General features: G+C 43.7%; 1 protein-coding gene across 15 annotated transcripts in view; it reads left to right on the top strand.

Annotated features, from left to right (window-relative positions):
* Positions 1-3,686, top strand: part of PRUNE2 (prune homolog 2 with BCH domain) — a 266,033-nt gene extending 262,347 nt beyond the window's left edge. For 10 of the 15 annotated variants that reach the window (XR_012801231.1, XR_012801230.1, XR_012801229.1 and 7 more), the window contains 2 exons: positions 232-279; positions 1,143-3,686. Coding sequence is in view for 12 of the 15 variants with exons in the window: in XM_075598687.1 (XP_075454802.1) it covers positions 232-279; positions 1,143-1,173 (79 nt within the window). In the remaining 3 variants the exon portion in view is untranslated. The remainder of the gene's footprint in view (positions 1-231; positions 280-1,142) is intronic. The other 5 variants (XM_075598671.1, XM_075598638.1, XM_075598648.1 and 2 more) reach the window with 1 other exon arrangement.
* The last annotated feature ends 14,933 nt before the right edge of the window (positions 3,687-18,619 follow it).

Raw genomic sequence — 18,619 nt, 5'->3', positions numbered from 1 at the left:
GAATGGGGATAAAGCTGGCTCATCCATAAAATAATCCCAGTCTCTCATGCAGATCACTGCTATGAATCATTGCGAGACATTAAACCTTTTGCCCCTAAGCACAACATGTTAATGTGTAACTATCACAGCCCTGCATGTTTGCATGTACAATAGCCATGGTTTCTCCAAATGAAGTTACAGTATACCTGAGTCATGTTTATTCCTATCTATTCTATCTTCCCTTGCAACCAGAGCTGGCTGCCTTCCTAATGAACCAGAAATGACGTCTATGGAACAGGAGTAAGAAATCAATTAAGACACTATTATATTTACTGCATGCGTTAATTTGGGAAAGGGTGAATATTGTGTGTAGTGTTTGCATGTATTTGGTTTTTAAATCCCGTTCTGTGCGCACTGTGGAATATGTGATAACGCTGCCAAAATTAATTTACTGCCAAATGTGTATGCATTTTTATTTTTACACCACAAAAAAAAAAAAAGCAGGCCGTCTGCACATTGATTGCTGCTATTTATCAACGTCGCGAAAAGTGCAACTTGACACACAATATATTTTTGTTTAGTTTTTTGCTTTCATCCATATAAAACGGCCATATAATTTCACATTGGATGCAGGTGGTCAGAGAGTTAGTTCACAGGCACGCAATTGAATTTGATTAACCCCTTTATAAACGCTGGTATATTAAATGAAGAACAAAAATGGAGTGATGACTATTCCCCTGAAAGCTTAACTTAGTGTTTTTTTGCAGCTGTTGATGGAACTTTACTGTATCTATGATACAGAGTTCCTTCACATAAAATGTTTAATTTATTCAATAACTGTGTATATATAAATATCACAACACGGCCACAAGTACAACAATACACTGAAGTCCCGCAGCAAATCTTTGTATCTTTTAAAAATATTACAAAGTAAACAAAGATATAATGATTTAATACTAATGTAAAAGTTTTTTTTTTTATTGGAAATGTTGAGCAATAAGCAGAAGTGCATCATATGTGGTTTGTGTTGGAAAATACACACCTCACAGTGTTCTGTGTGGGAGACAAGAAAATACTGTGTACAAAAGGGAATTCAGAACAAAAAAAAGTAATAATTTATCATTTTTTATTGTTTTTAATTGTTTTTTTATACTCTCTTTAAGATTTGAAAAGAAGAATGGAGGCAACTTATAACGCCACAGCAAACAAAGGAGAAAAATGAGGAATTTACTCCGCGGAACAGATTTACAATATAATTTTTGTGATTATTTTGTGGATGTATAGGCCAAGCCACCCTATGTACATTATTTTTTTTAAAGTGTCGTTTTAAAAACAGATTGCAATAAGGAAAATCTCTTTCATCTGAATTGGCATCAGGCAATTGAGAGCAGTTGAAGCGTTTTCTTTTTCTTAATATGGTATATATTTGTGCACCTGCCAAAATATGGAGTACAGTCAGCATGTTCATTAAAGCTTCACAATAAGAATTATAGGACTATTTAAAGTGAAAGTAACGTTTGTTTTGCTTAAATGTCATGAAAATTAATGTCATAGCATCATTGATAGAATGAATCAATAAGTATAAGAACAATTAAAGATTTACAATATAGACGTTCATTTAAACTCTATCATGCAAATTAATGAAATAAAGGAGTCTAAAGAGAACCAACGTAAATCGGGCCCAGTCAATATTTTTCGGTTTGTTTTCTTATTTTAACACAGAAAAGAAATTCACATTAAAATTATGTAAGTTCGGCCCAGACTACAAAACTATGATGACACTGGGTATAACATAGAAACAAAAGGTGATGACAGAGTAGGGTCACTTTGTCCATAACTCTGTCCGTGTCTTCACACCTACGGTCAAACCCTTGAGTGGAAATCCATGATTCCGCCTTTTTGTCTGAATAGTTGACATGTTCATATCATTTGGCTCTTTTGGAACCCCGAGTATAAGAAGTGACATCATCTAACTAATAATAAAACCAGAAACTGCTGCCTTTTCTATGAGCTGTAACCACAGTTGGTGACTCATTGCTACAAATAAATCAATAAGGCATTACAAACTGACTTCACCTATTAAGATAACAAGTCTTATTCATCTGTGCTAACGACCTTACACTGGAAAGTATCAACATCTTAATTTCCATAATGCCACAGTCCACACATACATGACTCATATTCCTGTTACGGCACATGATTTTTCTCCATGCTGGCAGCTCCCAGTGCTCATGTTGGTCCATTACTAGACATTATTCCAGTTAAAGTTGCAATTCCAGCTGCTGTTTTCTATTTTTTTTTTTTTTTTTTAAAGCATGCAAACCTGGAGTAGGACCACGGTATCAACTCCGTAATCCCCTAGTTCCTAAAATGCTTTCCAGTAAAGCTCCCAGAGTTCAGTCCCCTCCATGAGAAATAAAATGGCGGCATAAATCTCCCACGTGCCGCAGGCCAATAGGAAGCCGCAGGAGATTTTAAAACCAGGTAGTGATACTGGCACCTTTAGGGATGTTTTGAGAACGTGGGGCCACTTGAGCATGGAAGAGGTCATGCCCCAGACGAAGTGACTGACGTCACGAAACGCGTAGGGTGGACCTTCTTCTGGCAGAGACATTTGGCGTTCTCCCGTGGTAGCCTTTATACCTTTCCGTCTCTAGCCTTGGCTCTGAGAGCTCCCCGGAACTCGCGTGTGTTCTTCCCCTGTCCCTGCCTATAGTGGTGACGTCACTGACATCGCGAGACCTCTGGTCCGCGTGGTTTTCTTCAGTGAGTCCCCCGGCAGCACTGAGTACAGGCTGTTGCCTGTTTTGCTTCCTGCTCATGTGCTGACTCGTGGGTGTGTGGACAGCTGTGTTTTTCGGCGGTGTGGAGCCTCAAGAGCGGTGCTTCCCAGCGGTGTGGAGCTTCCAGAGGTAGAGCTGTGCCATCTCTCTCCCAGGCTTCAGAGTGAAAAGTGACATTGTGCTACAGGCTCACGTTTATCAGCCTTGCTGTAAGTAGGGTTTTAATTTTAGCCCCACTGGATGCCATTGCTTTATAAGTGTCTCTTGCCCAACAATCAAGTGTTTGTTGTTTTTATATTTATTTTTATTCATTGTATTAAACTGCTATCATTTCTTGCATACCTTATCAGTGATCTTTTGTTTTTAGTTGCACTATGATCTTTTTCTCTTTTTTTCTTCTGTGTTCTCGTCTTTTATGTTTGTTTGTTTGAGACTACATTGAAGATACTTCCTTGGAACTCATCCCAGCTTTATTGGACTATATTCGGTCAGACTATTATTTTTATTTCTTTGAGGCTCCGGTTTATGTGTTTTTACTGTGTATATTGGTTTGTGTGACCTATTTTTTTCCTGGCTGCCTCCACTCCAATATTTGAGTGTGTATTCCTATTATGTTAGTTGCTTAATTGTCACTATTTTTTTTTTATATTAATTGCATTAGCGCTGTTCCCACTGCCCTTCCCCTTTATCCATTTAACAGACCAGCTGTAGGCACGCATTCTCTGATGAATTCCCAATTGTAGTACAGTTAACAAATTCTGTTCAAAATACATTCAGTATACAGTTCGTCCCCATTTGCAAAACTGCACATTCTTCTGTTAATTCGCAATCATATTAAGGTTATATATACTTCCTCTTAATCCCAGTGTTGCTGATAAATTGTCAAATGTAACTTTGTTTCAAATGTTTCATTAAAGAGATGTCCTTGAAAAAACTGTTGCTTTGACAAAAGTGTATTATACTGTAATCAACCAACGGTACATTGTGTCCCAGTGAGATCAATTTTGCAATCCCAAATGAGGGATGGACCTGATCATACTGGAATGTCCGCTCCAGATGATCCTATCGGCCATATTTGTTTCTCCCAGGAAGCAATTTAGTACGGTGTACTTTCAAAAGATAAGAAATAATATATATATATATATATATATAGTCATGTACCTGCATACGGGACAAGGGTTAATACTTACGCCTGCAAGCGCTCCCACTTTTCACCTCCCCAAAGGTCCGTCAAATGGATAATATCTCCTCTACAGGACAAGGAATAATACACAACCCGCAAGCTGCCCCACTCTTCACCTTCACAAAGGTCCCTCAAATGAGTTATATCTCTCCTAAATCCATCCCAATATACCACCGCCACGAACAGCACACAAGTGAGTACGTGACTTAGATATACAACCAGGGTTAATACACACGGCTACTCAAACCAACTCACCTTTCTCCTGCGCAAGGTACCTCCAGTGAGCTAATATTAACCCCTACTCAATTGCAAAACCTATCTATCCACCACCTGAAGTAGTTATGCAAATAAGAGATGTCAAATTAATATTTGCGAGGGACCCAGGTCCCTGTTTATTACTGTATAGAAAAAACTATACACTTTAACACACAAAAATCAGTTGTTCCAAAATGTGTCCCAAAACATAATTACTCTACCCAGAGCGTGCAACAGCTTGTTCAGAGCCCAAAACTTTACTTATTAAATGCTTTAATATATATATATATATATATATATATATTAATATATATATATATATATATATATATAAAGCAGAAAGTAGCCGTGTTAGTCCAGTTGCGATAGTGCAGAATAAATGAGTTCTTCAGTATTAGGTGATACCTTTTTTATTGGACTAACAATTTATGTCATAGGACAAGCTTTCGAGAGTTCTCCTCTCCTCTAGCATTGATTCCTGTGTAAATCAGTATTGCTGACCTGAAGAAGAGAGGAGAACTCTCGAAAGCTTGTCCTATGACATAAATTGTCAGTCCAATAAAAAAGGTATCACCTAATATATATATATATATATATATATATATATATATTGTGACAAACGGCTTACTCCGGGGCTCCGTCGTTTGTCCGGGACTGTTTAGAACACGGTCTTTTAGGGTAGGTTAAATGATGAGGCGTCACGTACTGTTCCTTTAAACAGGCTATGCCTGGTTTATTCAGTCCCAGGCACTGAGACTGCCACAGTGCATACAACAGAAAACAGATCAAAACAAAAGCTGCTCACCTGAGCGATAACTTAACTTAGATATCCCTGACTCAGGGTTGGAAGTGGCTTTTCCACTTCCAACATCAAAACACGGTACTTTTGCAGTCTTACACAAATGAACAGAAAGATTGAACCTGTTTGGGGAAGAGGCTTCTCCCCTCTGTAGTTCAGCAGCCTTCCAGCCTCCTGGCTCTTGTGGGGAGAGCAGAGCAAACAGGAAATCAGTCTTTCATACCTGATTCCTAATTAGCATGACAGGTGACAGAAATCAGGCAGCAGACAAACTCTGGTCTGGATCTCTCATCCCTCAGTTCCAGCGCTTGCCAAACTGTGGGATGGAGTGTATGTATTATAAGGCTGCACTCCCAGGCCAAACAGGATAGAAACTGTCTAGTATCCTGGGAGCCCTATATACGGAATTTATTACCATCCCCTGGTTTCTGTCACATATCCTCCCCCCCAGCTCAGACCTCGAGGGATGAGCGACCATGGATATTAGGGAGTGCATCCTTGACAACCCGTCAGCATTGCCATGTTTGTGCCCTGACCTGTGTTCCACAGAAAATTTAAAGGGTTGTAGGCTTAGGAACCACCTGGTCACTCTAGCATTCTTTTCCCTGTTTTGACACATCCAGGTAAGGGGTGCATGATCTGTGACCAACCGGAATTTTCTCCCCAACAGGTAGTATTTGAGCGTCTCTACAGCCCACTTTATTGCGAGACACTCTTTCTCTACTATGGAGTAATTTTTCTCCTGGGGATTTAGTTTCCTACTTAAATAAAGGATGGGGTGCTCATCACCTTGAGACTCCTGGGAGAGTACCGCCCCCAGCCCTACCTCAGATGCGTCGGTTTGGACTACGAACTCTTTGGAGAAGTCAGGTGTGACCAACACTGGTTGGGCACAGAGAGCTTCTTTCAGGCTTCTAAAGGCCTGTTCGGTTTCGGGGGACCACTTTACCATTAGCGGTCCTCTTGCTTTTGTGAGGTCAGTTAGTGGGGTTGCCTTAGTTGCAAAATTGGGAATAAACCTTCTATAGTACCCAATTAACCCCAAAAAGGTCCTTACTTGTTTTTTTGTAACTGGCCTTGGCCAATTTTGTATCGCCTCCACTTTGAGTGTTTGGGGTTTGAGTAAACCTCTGCCAATAGAATATCCCAGATACTTGGCCTCCTCCAGACCAATAGTGCATTTAGCGGGGTTAGCAGTTAGTCCAGCAGACCGGACTGCGTCAAGCACAGCTTGGACCTTTGGAAGGTGGGATTGCCAATCTTCACTATGGATTACCACATCATCCAGGTAGGCGGCAGCATACCGAGCATGTGGTTTTAAAATTTTATCCATCATTCTTTGGAATGTGGCGGGAGCTCCATGTAAGCCAAAAGGCAACACCTTATACTGAAAGAGGCCGTCTGGGGTTGAGAAGGCTGTCTTTTCTTTTGCCCTTTCTGTGAGGGGAACCTGCCAGTACCCTTTTGTTAGGTCTAGGGTTGTGAGATATCGGGCTTTGCCCAGTCTCTCTACAAGTTCATCTACCCTGGGCATAGGATAAGTATCAAATTTTGACACCGCGTTTAGTTTCCGGTAGTCATTACAAAACCTTGTTGTACCATCTGGCTTTGGGACTAAGACTATAGGGCTGTTCCACCCACTTTGGGATTCCTCAATTACACCTAGTTTTAGCATTTTTTTAACCTCTAAACTTATAGCCTTTCTTTTGGCCTCTGGGATTCGGTACGGTTTAAGGTTAACTCGGACCCCCGGTTCAGAGACTAGGTCATGTTCAATTACGCTAGTTCTACCTGGCCGTATAGAGAAGATTTCTTTGTTTCTTTTCACTAAATTCTGAACCTCTCGTTTCTGATGAACAGACAGGGTTTCAGCTATGCTAACCTCTGGGTCAGTTTCTTGATTCTCTGACGGACCTGGGGGTACTAGGGTTAACAAGACTTCTCTATCTTTCCAGGGCTTGAGTAGGTTTATATGGTAAATTTGCTCAGGTTTCCTCCTACCTGGCTGTCTTACCTTATAATTTACTTCTCCCACTCTTTCCAAGACCTCATATGGCCCATGCCATTTAGCAAGGAATTTACTCTCCACGGTGGGAACCAGAACTAGTACCCTATCACCTGGAGAAAAAATTCTGACCCTAGCACCCTTATTATATGTATTCCTCTGTGCTTCTTGAGCTTTCTCCATGTGTTCCCTCACTATGGGTAGGACTGCAGCAATGCGGTCCTGCATCTGGGCAACATGCTCTATTACACTTCTGTAAGGGGTAACCTCGTGTTCCCAAGTCTCTTTGGCTATATCCAGTAAGCCCCTTGGGTGTCGGCCATACAATAGTTCAAACGGGGAGAAGCCAGTGGATGATTGGGGAACTTCCCTAATGGCAAATAACAGGTACGGTAACAAACAATCCCAGTTTTTCCCATCTTTATCAACCGCCCGCCGTAACATGCTCTTTAAGGTTTTATTGAACCTTTCCACTAAACCATCTGTTTGTGGATGATAGACTGAGGTTCTGAGATGCTTGATTTTTAGGAGTTTACATAGCTCTTTCGTTACTTGGGACATAAATGGTGTTCCCTGGTCAGATAGAATCTCTTTAGGAATCCCGACCCGGGAAAACAGAACTACTAACTCTTTTGCTATGTTTTTAGCTGAGGTGCTACGTAGGGGAACTGCCTCCGGATATCGGGTGGCATAATCTAATATTACCAATATATGCTGATGTCCCCTAGCAGACTTTATTAGGGGTCCTACTAGATCCATAGCAATCCGGTCAAATGGTACCTCTATTATGGGAAGGGGTACCAATGGGCTGCGGTACGCCTTGAACGGGGCGGTGATCTGACATTCTGGGCATGAGGAACAATAATTCGTAATTTCTGCCAGAACCCCAGGCCAATAGAAGCTTCGGAGAACCTTTTCTTTTGTCTTTTCCACCCCTAGGTGTCCCCCCAATAGATGACTATGTGCGAGGTGTAATACTACGTTACGGAATGTCCGTGGTACCAACAATTGTTTAGTTGTAACTGATTTCCTTTTATCAACCCGATATACTAGGTCGTTCTCTACCTCGAAGTAGGGGTAAGCAAGTGACCTATCTGGTTGGCCAGGAGTACTATTCTGGTCCCGTATATTTCCCCTTGCTACCGCTAATGTGGGGTCCTCCCACTGGGCCTTCTTAAAACTCCCAGGACTGACCTCTATGTCAGCGAGGGTCTTATCCGGTTCTGGGGTGGTAAGTGTCTGCTCAACATCTTGATTTGGGGTATTCCCTACCAAAGTAGTGATGGGGAAGGGAATTTTACAGCACTCCTCCTTTTCCCCCTTCTTATTTGGGCCCTCGTCAACCTCCATTTCTGAAAAAGGGAAAGGATTTGTTTCTTCTAATACTTCATTATGGTCCGCTATTGAACTCTGGGCGCTATTCTGAGCGGGGGACCACATTTTTAGAAAATGGGGAAAGTCGGTCCCTATTAACACATCATGTGCCAGTTTGGGTACAATACCCACCTTGAAATCTAAAGAACCAAACTCTGTTTCAAAAAAAACATCAACAGTGGAATATTCATGATTATCCCCATGTATACAACAAATTGCCACTCTTTGTGAACTGTTTCCCTGTTTCTTCTTAATGGGCAAGAGGTATTCGGACACAAGTGTGACCATGCTCCCAGAGTCAAGAAGTGCCCGAACCCTCTTACCATTAACCTTTACAAATGCCCACAGATGGTTATTCAAGGGGTCCTCTGGGCTAGGGCCCATACATTGGGACAACAGCGAATAAGGTTCCACGCTGTTGCATTGCATGGGCTCATCATTTAGTGGGCAGATTTTTGCTGTGTGGCCCCTCTCATGACAATTTACACATTTAGGTACATAGTCTGTGTCCCACTTAGAGCCTTTTCCCGGCTCCCCATGTTGGCTATTGCCCTTAGTGTGCGAACCACTGTTGCTGGTGCTGCGTGAAGGTGGTCGCCGCTCTTCAGCGCCCCTTAACCCCGGTACCCTTTTACCGTCTCTGGAAGAGTCCTGGAACCTCGGGTAGTGGGGTTGCTCCACGACTGTGGGTTGCGGGTGCTCTTCTGCTGCATTGTACCTTTCTACGAGGGCCACAAGCTCATCCGCATTGTGGGGGTCACTCCGACTGACCCAACGGCGTAAGGCAGAGGGAAGTTTCCTCAAGAACTGGTCCATGACCAACCGTTCCACGATGTGGCTGGCTGAGTTGATCTCGGGTTGTAGCCACTTCCGGGCGAGGTGGATGAGGTCATACATCTGGCTTCGGGTGGCTTTATCCATCGTGAAGGACCATGCGTGAAACCTTTGGGCGCGAACAGCCGTGGTTACGCCGAGGCGGGCGAGGATCTCGAACTTCAATTTTGCATAGACGTTAGCTTCGGCTGGCTCTAGATCAAAGTAAGCCTTCTGGGGTTCGCCGCTTAGGAAGGGTGCGATTAGACCAGCCCACTCAGCTTCTGGCCATCCCTCTCTCTGTGCCGTGCGTTCAAACGTGAGAAGATAGGCTTCCACATCATCCGAGGGTCCCATCTTCTGAAGGTAGTGGCTTGCCCTGGTCATTTTCGGTACTGGGGCTGCCGCTGCCAGTGGAAGGTTACTGATAGTCCCCCTCAGGATCTCGAGTTCCTGCTGTAAGCCCTGAGCGAACCGCTGTTGCTCCTCTCTCAGCAAGCGGTTTGTCTCTTGCTGGTTTGCATTCGCGTTTTGCAGGGCTTCATTCGTCTGTTGCTGGTTTGCATTCGCCTGTTGCTGGTTGGCATTAATCTCTTGCTGGGCTATTAGCAGCTGTTGATGGGCTGCATTCGTCTGCTGCTGGTTTGCATTAGTTTCTTGCTGGGCTATTAACAGCTGTTGCTGGGTTTCATTCGCGTCTTTCTGGGCAGCGACATTGCGTACCAGCGCACCCACCACGTCTTCCATCTTGTTTGCAGAGGATGAAAAAAACTTTTTTTTTTTTTCAAAGTTCTTCAACCCGCAGACCCCCTAGTGCTCTGCCCGCATTCTCCACCATATGTGACAAACGGCTTACTCCGGGGCTCCGTCGTTTGTCCGGGACTGTTTAGAACACGGTCTTTTAGGGTAGGTTAAATGATGAGGCGTCACGTACTGTTCCTTTAAACAGGCTATGCCTGGTTTATTCAGTCCCAGGCACTGAGACTGCCACAGTGCATACAACAGAAAACAGATCAAAACAAAAGCTGCTCACCTGAGCGATAACTTAACTTAGATATCCCTGACTCAGGGTTGGAAGTGGCTTTTCCACTTCCAACATCAAAACACGGTACTTTTGCAGTCTTACACAAATGAACAGAAAGATTGAACCTGTTTGGGGAAGAGGCTTCTCCCCTCTGTAGTTCAGCAGCCTTCCAGCCTCCTGGCTCTTGTGGGGAGAGCAGAGCAAACAGGAAATCAGTCTTTCATACCTGATTCCTAATTAGCATGACAGGTGACAGAAATCAGGCAGCAGACAAACTCTGGTCTGGATCTCTCATCCCTCAGTTCCAGCGCTTGCCAAACTGTGGGATGGAGTGTATGTATTATAAGGCTGCACTCCCAGGCCAAACAGGATAGAAACTGTCTAGTATCCTGGGAGCCCTATATACGGAATTTATTACCATCCCCTGGTTTCTGTCACAATATATATATATATATATATATATATACATACATACATGTATACACTGGCGACACAGTTTATTACACTGCGGCCAGATCCGCAAGCCGGGAGATTTCCCGGCTTGCTAGTGGCCGCCCCTCGGCGTGCCGCGCGTCATAGACGCGCTGTCACGCGTCTTCGGGAGCGTGCGCCCCCTGCACGCGCGTCCAGGGGCTCCCCGAGGGAGCCCTGGTGTCCCGCGATTGCGGGACAGCGGCAGGGGGTTCCGGGGGACCCGGCGGACCCGGCAGCGGTAGGGAGAGCGCCCCGATCGGAGGGCGCTCTTCCGCTGCTTCGGCGTGCGCCCGTCACTCTCGGGCACGCGCCAGGCTACTGCTGCGGCACAGAACGGGCAAATGCTCGAATAAACTGTGCCGCAGCAGTATATAAATATAGTGCTTAGTTTACAGAAAAAAGAATTAGAAGAAACATACAATTACAATTAAATGCAGCTTTTTTTAAATAAAAGGATAAAACAAAAGAAAACGCTGTACACTGTACATCAGCCTATGACATGTTTTCCCCCCCGAGAGGTCACTGGTAAGAAACGATGAAATATCCCGTGTCTTGTCCCAGATACACTTCTGTAGACATCTGATTTTAATCTTTGTAAAGACAAATATTTTTTCTTCCTAGGTAAACCACATAAACCCAGCCTCTGTCATAAATCAGCTGTGAGATTGACAGTTTTACGACAGAGTAAAAACCCTCCTACAAAATGACGTGTACCTAAAGACTGCAATATATAAATGTATTCATAACTTTCCTTAACTAACACTTACCCACACGTGAGTCACAAGACATTCAGGTACTCATGGCGGACACAATGAGACTAAAAATGAACATCTTAATCCTAAATTTAAGAGACAAATTATAATCTGTCTCTTAGTACCTGCTAGACCTGACATGTCTGTTATCATTATGTGCCACGGATACACACATGTAATCATTATGTGCCACGGATACACACATGTAATTCTTAGGATGTTCAGCAGAAGACATCACATGATATTCTTTTTTTTTTTTAAATAAAAGTGACTCTTGGTTTGATACCTTCTGTAGCCACGCCCCTGGCCGTCCATAGAATGGTTTGAATCTCAGCTATAAAAAGGCCATGTTTATAAACTTGTCACAGGGGCCATATTTTATTCCAAACTCTGCCCTTATCTGGACACTATCAGCAACATGCAACCCATCTGGCCCTTTTAAGTGAGCCCATATAGGATTGGCACCCTCAATTAAGCTCTCTTTGAAGCCAAGCACAAAACTGGAAAAAGTACTGACGTTACAGCCACAACAGATGTTATTTTAAAATAAAACTCCAATCACATTAACCCATGATGCACCAGATGGATTAAAGTACATAATATCTCATGACTCCTTATATACAGTGGTCGACAAATCGCCCAAAAATCTACTCACCGAACAAAAAAATCTACTCGCCACCTAGTCCCTCCCCCAACCCCACCCTAGTCCCTCCCCCAACCCCACCCTAGTCCCATCCCCAACCCCACCCTAGTCCCATCCCCAACCCCACCCTAGTCCCATCCCCAACCCCACCCTAGTCCCATCCCCAACCCCACCCCGCTTTAAAAAATAAAATAAATTGAAAAAATTCCTAGTAAGAACAACATTCGTTTTTGACATACGTTTATTTATTGTATTACATTATACTACAATTAGTCCTTGTTACGTGTGTGAGTGTGTGTGTGTGTAAATGTTGGATCTAGAAAAAAAAGACAGGTGTGAATGACTAGTTTCCTGAACCCCTTAACCAGTGTCTGGATGCCCCTGCTTCACAATATCTAAAGCAGCAATGCCACCTGGGATCTTACCTGATCTGCAGTCCCTCAATGTCCAGGTACCCTCATTCATGCAATGTTATATGTTGGAGGGGAGGTGGTCCCTACCTGTCTTCTGGGTTAGGGGCAGATTCCGATGTCTCCCGTGTGAATCTTGAGAGCAGATCTGGAAAAAAGCAGTATAGGTTATTTCGGTGTAGGTATAGGGCAGTTAAGATATATAGGGTAAATAAGATATCCAGGTCCAGAGTGTGAGACAGAGAGAGTATGGGTGAGAGAGAGACACACAGAGAGTGTGGGTGAGAGAGAGACACACACAGAGAGTGTGGGTGAGAGATCGACACACAGAGAGAGAGAGAGAGAGCGACACACAGAGAGAGAGCGACACACAGAGAGAGAGAGAGAGAGCGACACACAGAGAGAGAGAGACACACACACACAGAGAGCGACACACAGAGAGAGGGTGAGAGACAGAGAGTGTAACAGATAAAGAGAGGGTGACAGAGAGAGAGAATCACCCAGTCAGTCATCACACACACACTCTCTCACACACTCACACACTCTCTCACACTCTCTCACACACACACTCCCTCACACACCCTCTCTCTCACACACACACTTTCTCTCACACACACAAACTCACAAACACACACTCTCTCACACACACACTCTCTCTCTCACACACAAACTCTCTCTCACACACCCTCTCTCACACACTCTCTCACACACACACTCTCACACATACACACTCTCACACAGACACACACACTCTCACACACACATGGGGACGGGCCGCGGGAGCGTAAGGAACTGCGAGGCGGGCGGGTGTTCGGGCGGGGGGGCTGACCGTGGGTGCCACAGGAACTGCGAGGAGGGCATTCGGGTGGGGGATGGACCGCGGGAGTCAGAGGAACTGCGGAGTGGAAGTGGGTGGGGGGGGGGGCGAGAGCCTGAGGAACTATGGGGCAGGCAGGAGGCAAAGGAACTGTGGGGTGGCTGGGCAGGAGGCAATGGAACTGCGGGGCTGTCGGGTGGCCGGGCGGGGGACCGCGGGAGCTAGAGGGAGTGCGGGAGGCATGGGGAGTCAGTGAGAGTACTTACTTCCACAAGCAAGATCTCCTTTGAAATGAAATGGCTGAGCGTAATGCACGGGCTCATATAGAGCCTGGCCACGCGCCCACAAATAACTCCTGGGAGCGCGCCAAGTAAAGTAACCAATCAGGTAGGGGGACTGTTTTTTTTTTTTTTCAGCGTGGGCACAGCGTGCACTGCTTGGGCAGCCATGAGGAGGTCGCCACGGGGTCAAATCCAGTCGCCACGGGCCTGTGGGCGACAGCATTTGTCTAACACTATATATATATATATATATATATATATGTATATGTATATGTATATATATATATATATATATATATATATATATATATATACATATACATACATATATATATATATATATATATATATATATATATATATATATATGTGTTAGACAAATGCTGTCGCCCACAGGCCCGTGGCGACTGGATTTGACCCCGTGGCGACCTATATATATATATATATATATATATAAGAAAAGGGGGAAGAGAGAGCGCACACCCATAGCGTAAAATTGTAAAATTTAATGAGGGGAGGGGAGGGAGGGGAATAAGAATTGCACTTACAAAGGTACAATATAAAAAAGCATTCTGTGATATATAATCACCACCATCCGGTTTAGAACTGCAGCCTCATGGTCTGTGCAGTCCCAGGGTGACGTCCCAATCCAAAGCCAGGATAGTAGTTCTACTCTGCATCAATGGGGGAGTCCTGTGGAGTGGTTCCAAGCTGGGAAGCCTCTGCAACAATCGCGCGGGTCAGTGAGTCCCAGCGCGCGGTGATGACGTCAGTGTCATGCGTCTGACGTGATGACGCTCCCTGACGCGTTTCGTCACACCATGGGTGACTTTCTCAAAGGGAAGTCAGGAGAGGGGAAAGGTCCGGTATTATATACCCTGTCCATGAATAAATTGACTAATTCCAAACCCCTCTCAGCTGTAGCGATGCTTGTTTCAGTGGAGACAATCGTAATGCCTGATATTATGAATGGAACTATGGAAACCAGCGGGATTAAACTTTAAGGATACAGAAATGCATACTCGTGATTACATACTTAAAAATAAATAATTAAAAAACAATATAGGCCGCCACTTGCATAGGTTGGAGACAGATTACCTCCAACATAATGTTAACAGTTTCAATAGCCTGGTTACGATTGATATTGAAAATCACAATGACCCAAACCAATATACAATGTATAATGTGTGAGACTCAATATATCAATATAATGTATATACCTATAAAGAGGTTAATCCTGAGAGCCAGAACTATCTAATATAAGTGAGACATAAGTCTATTAGGACCTATTGCAGTAAAAACTGCAAATCAGAGATATACAAATTACCAATAGAAAGCACAGCAGGATAGCATAGTGATATTAACAACACTTCATAAAAAATATATATACTATTAATATAAATCTATCCTAGGTCCCGCGATGAAGCAGACATCTAGGAGGGAGCTGGTAATTGCCACGTCCAGGGGGATATCAGGAAATAAACCACTAATGGGACAATGTATAAAAATATATATATATAGTGCATAAAAAACAGTGAAGGAATGTACTAGGATACATTGAACCTTATTCGGTGTAAATGTACTAACCAATTATGTGTGCTACCACTCAAAGAATACAATTAGTGCATATTATATAAAAATGAAATAAACTAATGGGTGTAGTGACTATCTAAAATGTATAATGGATGTGATTATAAATATATATATGTGTATAAATGTATATATTCTTTATATATATGTGTACTGTTATAATAGATGTGTGTTTACCCAAAAATCTAAATGCTATAAAATGAGTGAATAAAAAAGTGAGTATAGCTGGCTCCGAGCTGGAAGAAGGGTGAGAAGGAATGGGACAGGAGGAAGGGATGGGAAGAGGGGGAAGGGGAAGGGGGGAAGAGGGGAGGGAGGGGGGGGTTGGGGGTAGGATAGGGGGGGGGGAAAGGAGAAGGGGGAAAGGGAAAGGGGAATGGGGTAGGATCCAGAAGGGATCCAGACAGAAGATGGCAGAGTGCAGAGGCAGTAGTGGCAGGAAGAACCGTCCAAGGAGACATCAAACGAGGGTGCTCACATCAAGGCATTCATTAAGTCCAGCCGGACTCAAAGTACCCATCTGGTGGATCCAAAAGGATTCCCGCATACATAGGGTCTTGAACCGATCCCCACCAAGGGCACTGGATGAGATGGTCTCAATTCCTATTATTGTCATGGTTTTGGGGTCTTGCTGGTGAAATGCTTTGAAGTGCCTGGACAGACTATGGGTACTAAGACCCTTTAGTGCATTTCTCCTACGTTCCAGAAACCTAGTTCCAAGAGTCCTCGTGGTGCGTCCAATATATTTTAGATTACATCCACACTGGATCATGTACACAACATATGTACTTAGACAAGTAATGGAACTTTTGATAGTGTGCGTGGTACCTCTTAAAGTGGAACTGACAGTACTCTGGCTCAGAAGGTGCTTGCAGGTAATGCATCGACTCCGTCCACAGGGATGATTGCCCATTGGGCCCTTTTGAAGCTTGGCACTGATAGACAAGGGACAAGACCTAAGTCTCGTGGGAGCTAAAATGCTTTTGATACTTCTAGCCTTTCTGTATGTAACAGTGGCTCTATCAGGCAAGGTGGGTCCTAAATGGGGATCACACTTAAGAACAGACCAGTGATCATTCAGAATTTTGTTAATGGCTTTAAATGATTTATTAAAGGTGGTAATGAACCTCAAAGTTGGAGCCTCTGTCCATGAATGTACTGATGGTGTATTATAACCGAGACGAGTCCCTTTTTGTAGTTGTTTCTTTTTGGACTGGTTCAATAGAGTTGTACGGTCAGATGAGCTCACCTTGTCATACGATTCAGAAATCAGGTCAGGATCATACCCTTTAGATAAGAACTTGTTTCCAAGTGCTATAGACTGGCTCCTAAAATCAACATCCCTTGTGCAGTTCCTACGTATTCTGTGGAACTGCCCCAAGGGAATATTGTCGAGCCATTGCTTGTGATGGTTGCTGGACGCATGGACGTAGCTATTGACAGACACAGACTTGAAATGTGTGGTGGTAATGATATTCAAGTCTGTGTCTATACTAAGAGCCAGATCCAGAAAAATGGTGGTTAGATTATTAATGTCGAATGTAAATTTTAACCCCAAAAGATTGTCACTGAAGGAACTCAAAATGCCAGATAACACCGATTTGTCCCCATCCCAAATGATAATGATGTCATCTATGAAGCGGCCATAGTATACGAGACCCGCCCCGAGTAAGGTGTTTTGCCATATGGTCAATTCTTCCCAATACCCCATAAAGAGGTTGGCATAACTAGGAGCGAATCTCGTACCCATGGCCGTTCCACAGATCTGTAAATAGAAATTGTCTTCAAATAAAAAGTAATTGTGTGTGAGGATGAAGTGAATACAATCTATAATAAATGACTTGTGTTTATCCGGAAATGACAGGTCCCTGTCCAACCAAAATTTGATAGCTTCTAGCCCCCTGGCATGTTCAATGCAAGTATAAAGCGATGTGACATCGCATGTTGCCCATAGGTAGGTAGATTTCCACTTGATCTCGGAGATGGAGTCGATGACATGGAGCGTGTCCCTAATATGGGACCTAAGTGAGACTACATAGGGTTGGAGAAAATAATCAACATATTGGGACAGGCTCGATGTCATCGACTCCACCCCCGATACTATGGGTCTTCCAGGGGGATTGGACAGGGACTTGTGCACTTTGGGTAAGTGATAAAAGATGGGAGTGCGGGGATGTGTGGAATATAAAAACTTAAATTCAGATTTCGAAATAATACCCTCACCCTGTGCAGTAGTGAGGAGTTCCCTCAGTGACAACTGATAGGTGGTCACTGGATCCGACTCTAACAAGGTGTAGGAGGCCCGGTAGCCCAGGAGTCTGCACGCCTCAGCTAAGTAGGCCGACAGATCCTGGACGACCACTCCTCCCCCCTTGTCTGCCTGTCTGATTACTATTCCGTGATTGGCCTTAAGCTTGTCCAGTGCGTCCAGCTCACCCTTGGATAAATTATGTTTGAATTTCTTGGGTTGTACACACAAAAGCTCGAAGTCACGTAGGACCAGATTATAGAACGTGTCCACAAATCCCCCCTTGGATTGGTATGGGAAGAAGACTGACCTGGGTGCAAATGGTGAGTGTATAATATTACAATCCTCATCAACGCCAACTTCCACAGACCTGGTGGGATGAATGGACCGCTCAAAATCTGGATACACGTTCTATAATCTGGTCCTACGTGACTTCGAGCTTTTGTGTGTACAACCCAAGAAATTCAAACATAATTTATCCAAGGGTGAGCTGGACGCGCATTAAAGTAACGCCAATGCCCTGATACATATATTTATACCATGTCACAAACCCTAAACGTTTGCTCACAATCCCATCTGCCTTTCTATCTTCTTTGTTGCCAGACATGTTAATATCTCTTTGCCGTCTCCACATGTTTGTGTCAACTTTATTATGATGGGAGGGAAGGTGCGACAATTTCCTCCCAGCATGGGGGGGGGAGGGTACGTTCATCTCTTTTTGTACATTTTGCAAAAATCATCCTGCTTGTGTAGTATAACTGTTAATGTTTTCAGTAAGGTCTCGTGCATGCCTAGAATGTACCTACAGTAGATTCTGTCCAATATCCATGTATTTACACCACAATACCACAGTTCCACCCACATAGCCACAACCTGTGACCTTCAGACTAGTCATGAGTGGGGTGGTACCTGTGAACTCATTCATTTAGTGAAATACACCTTATATAAGCATTTCTTGCATAATGTGTCGTGAGGGTACAAACTTGTTACATGATTTCACATATGTTCCAGAAGAGGTGCTTGGCTTCTAAAATGAGCAGTCTGCAAGTGTAAAATATTATTTTGAACCCAGTAAAAATATGATTATGATCCGAGCAACATACAGGACAATAGTACAGTGCTAGAGTCTTTTAAAAAATGTTGTGTTTTTTAACTGCAGGGTCGCTCATTTTTCCCCACAACACCTTAA

This window comes from Ascaphus truei, chromosome 1, assembly GCF_040206685.1.
Source record: "Ascaphus truei isolate aAscTru1 chromosome 1, aAscTru1.hap1, whole genome shotgun sequence".
Lineage (NCBI taxonomy): Eukaryota > Metazoa > Chordata > Amphibia > Anura > Ascaphidae > Ascaphus > Ascaphus truei.
Note: the sequence above shows the minus strand (reverse complement) of the source record. Positions and strands in the feature narration are given on the sequence as shown.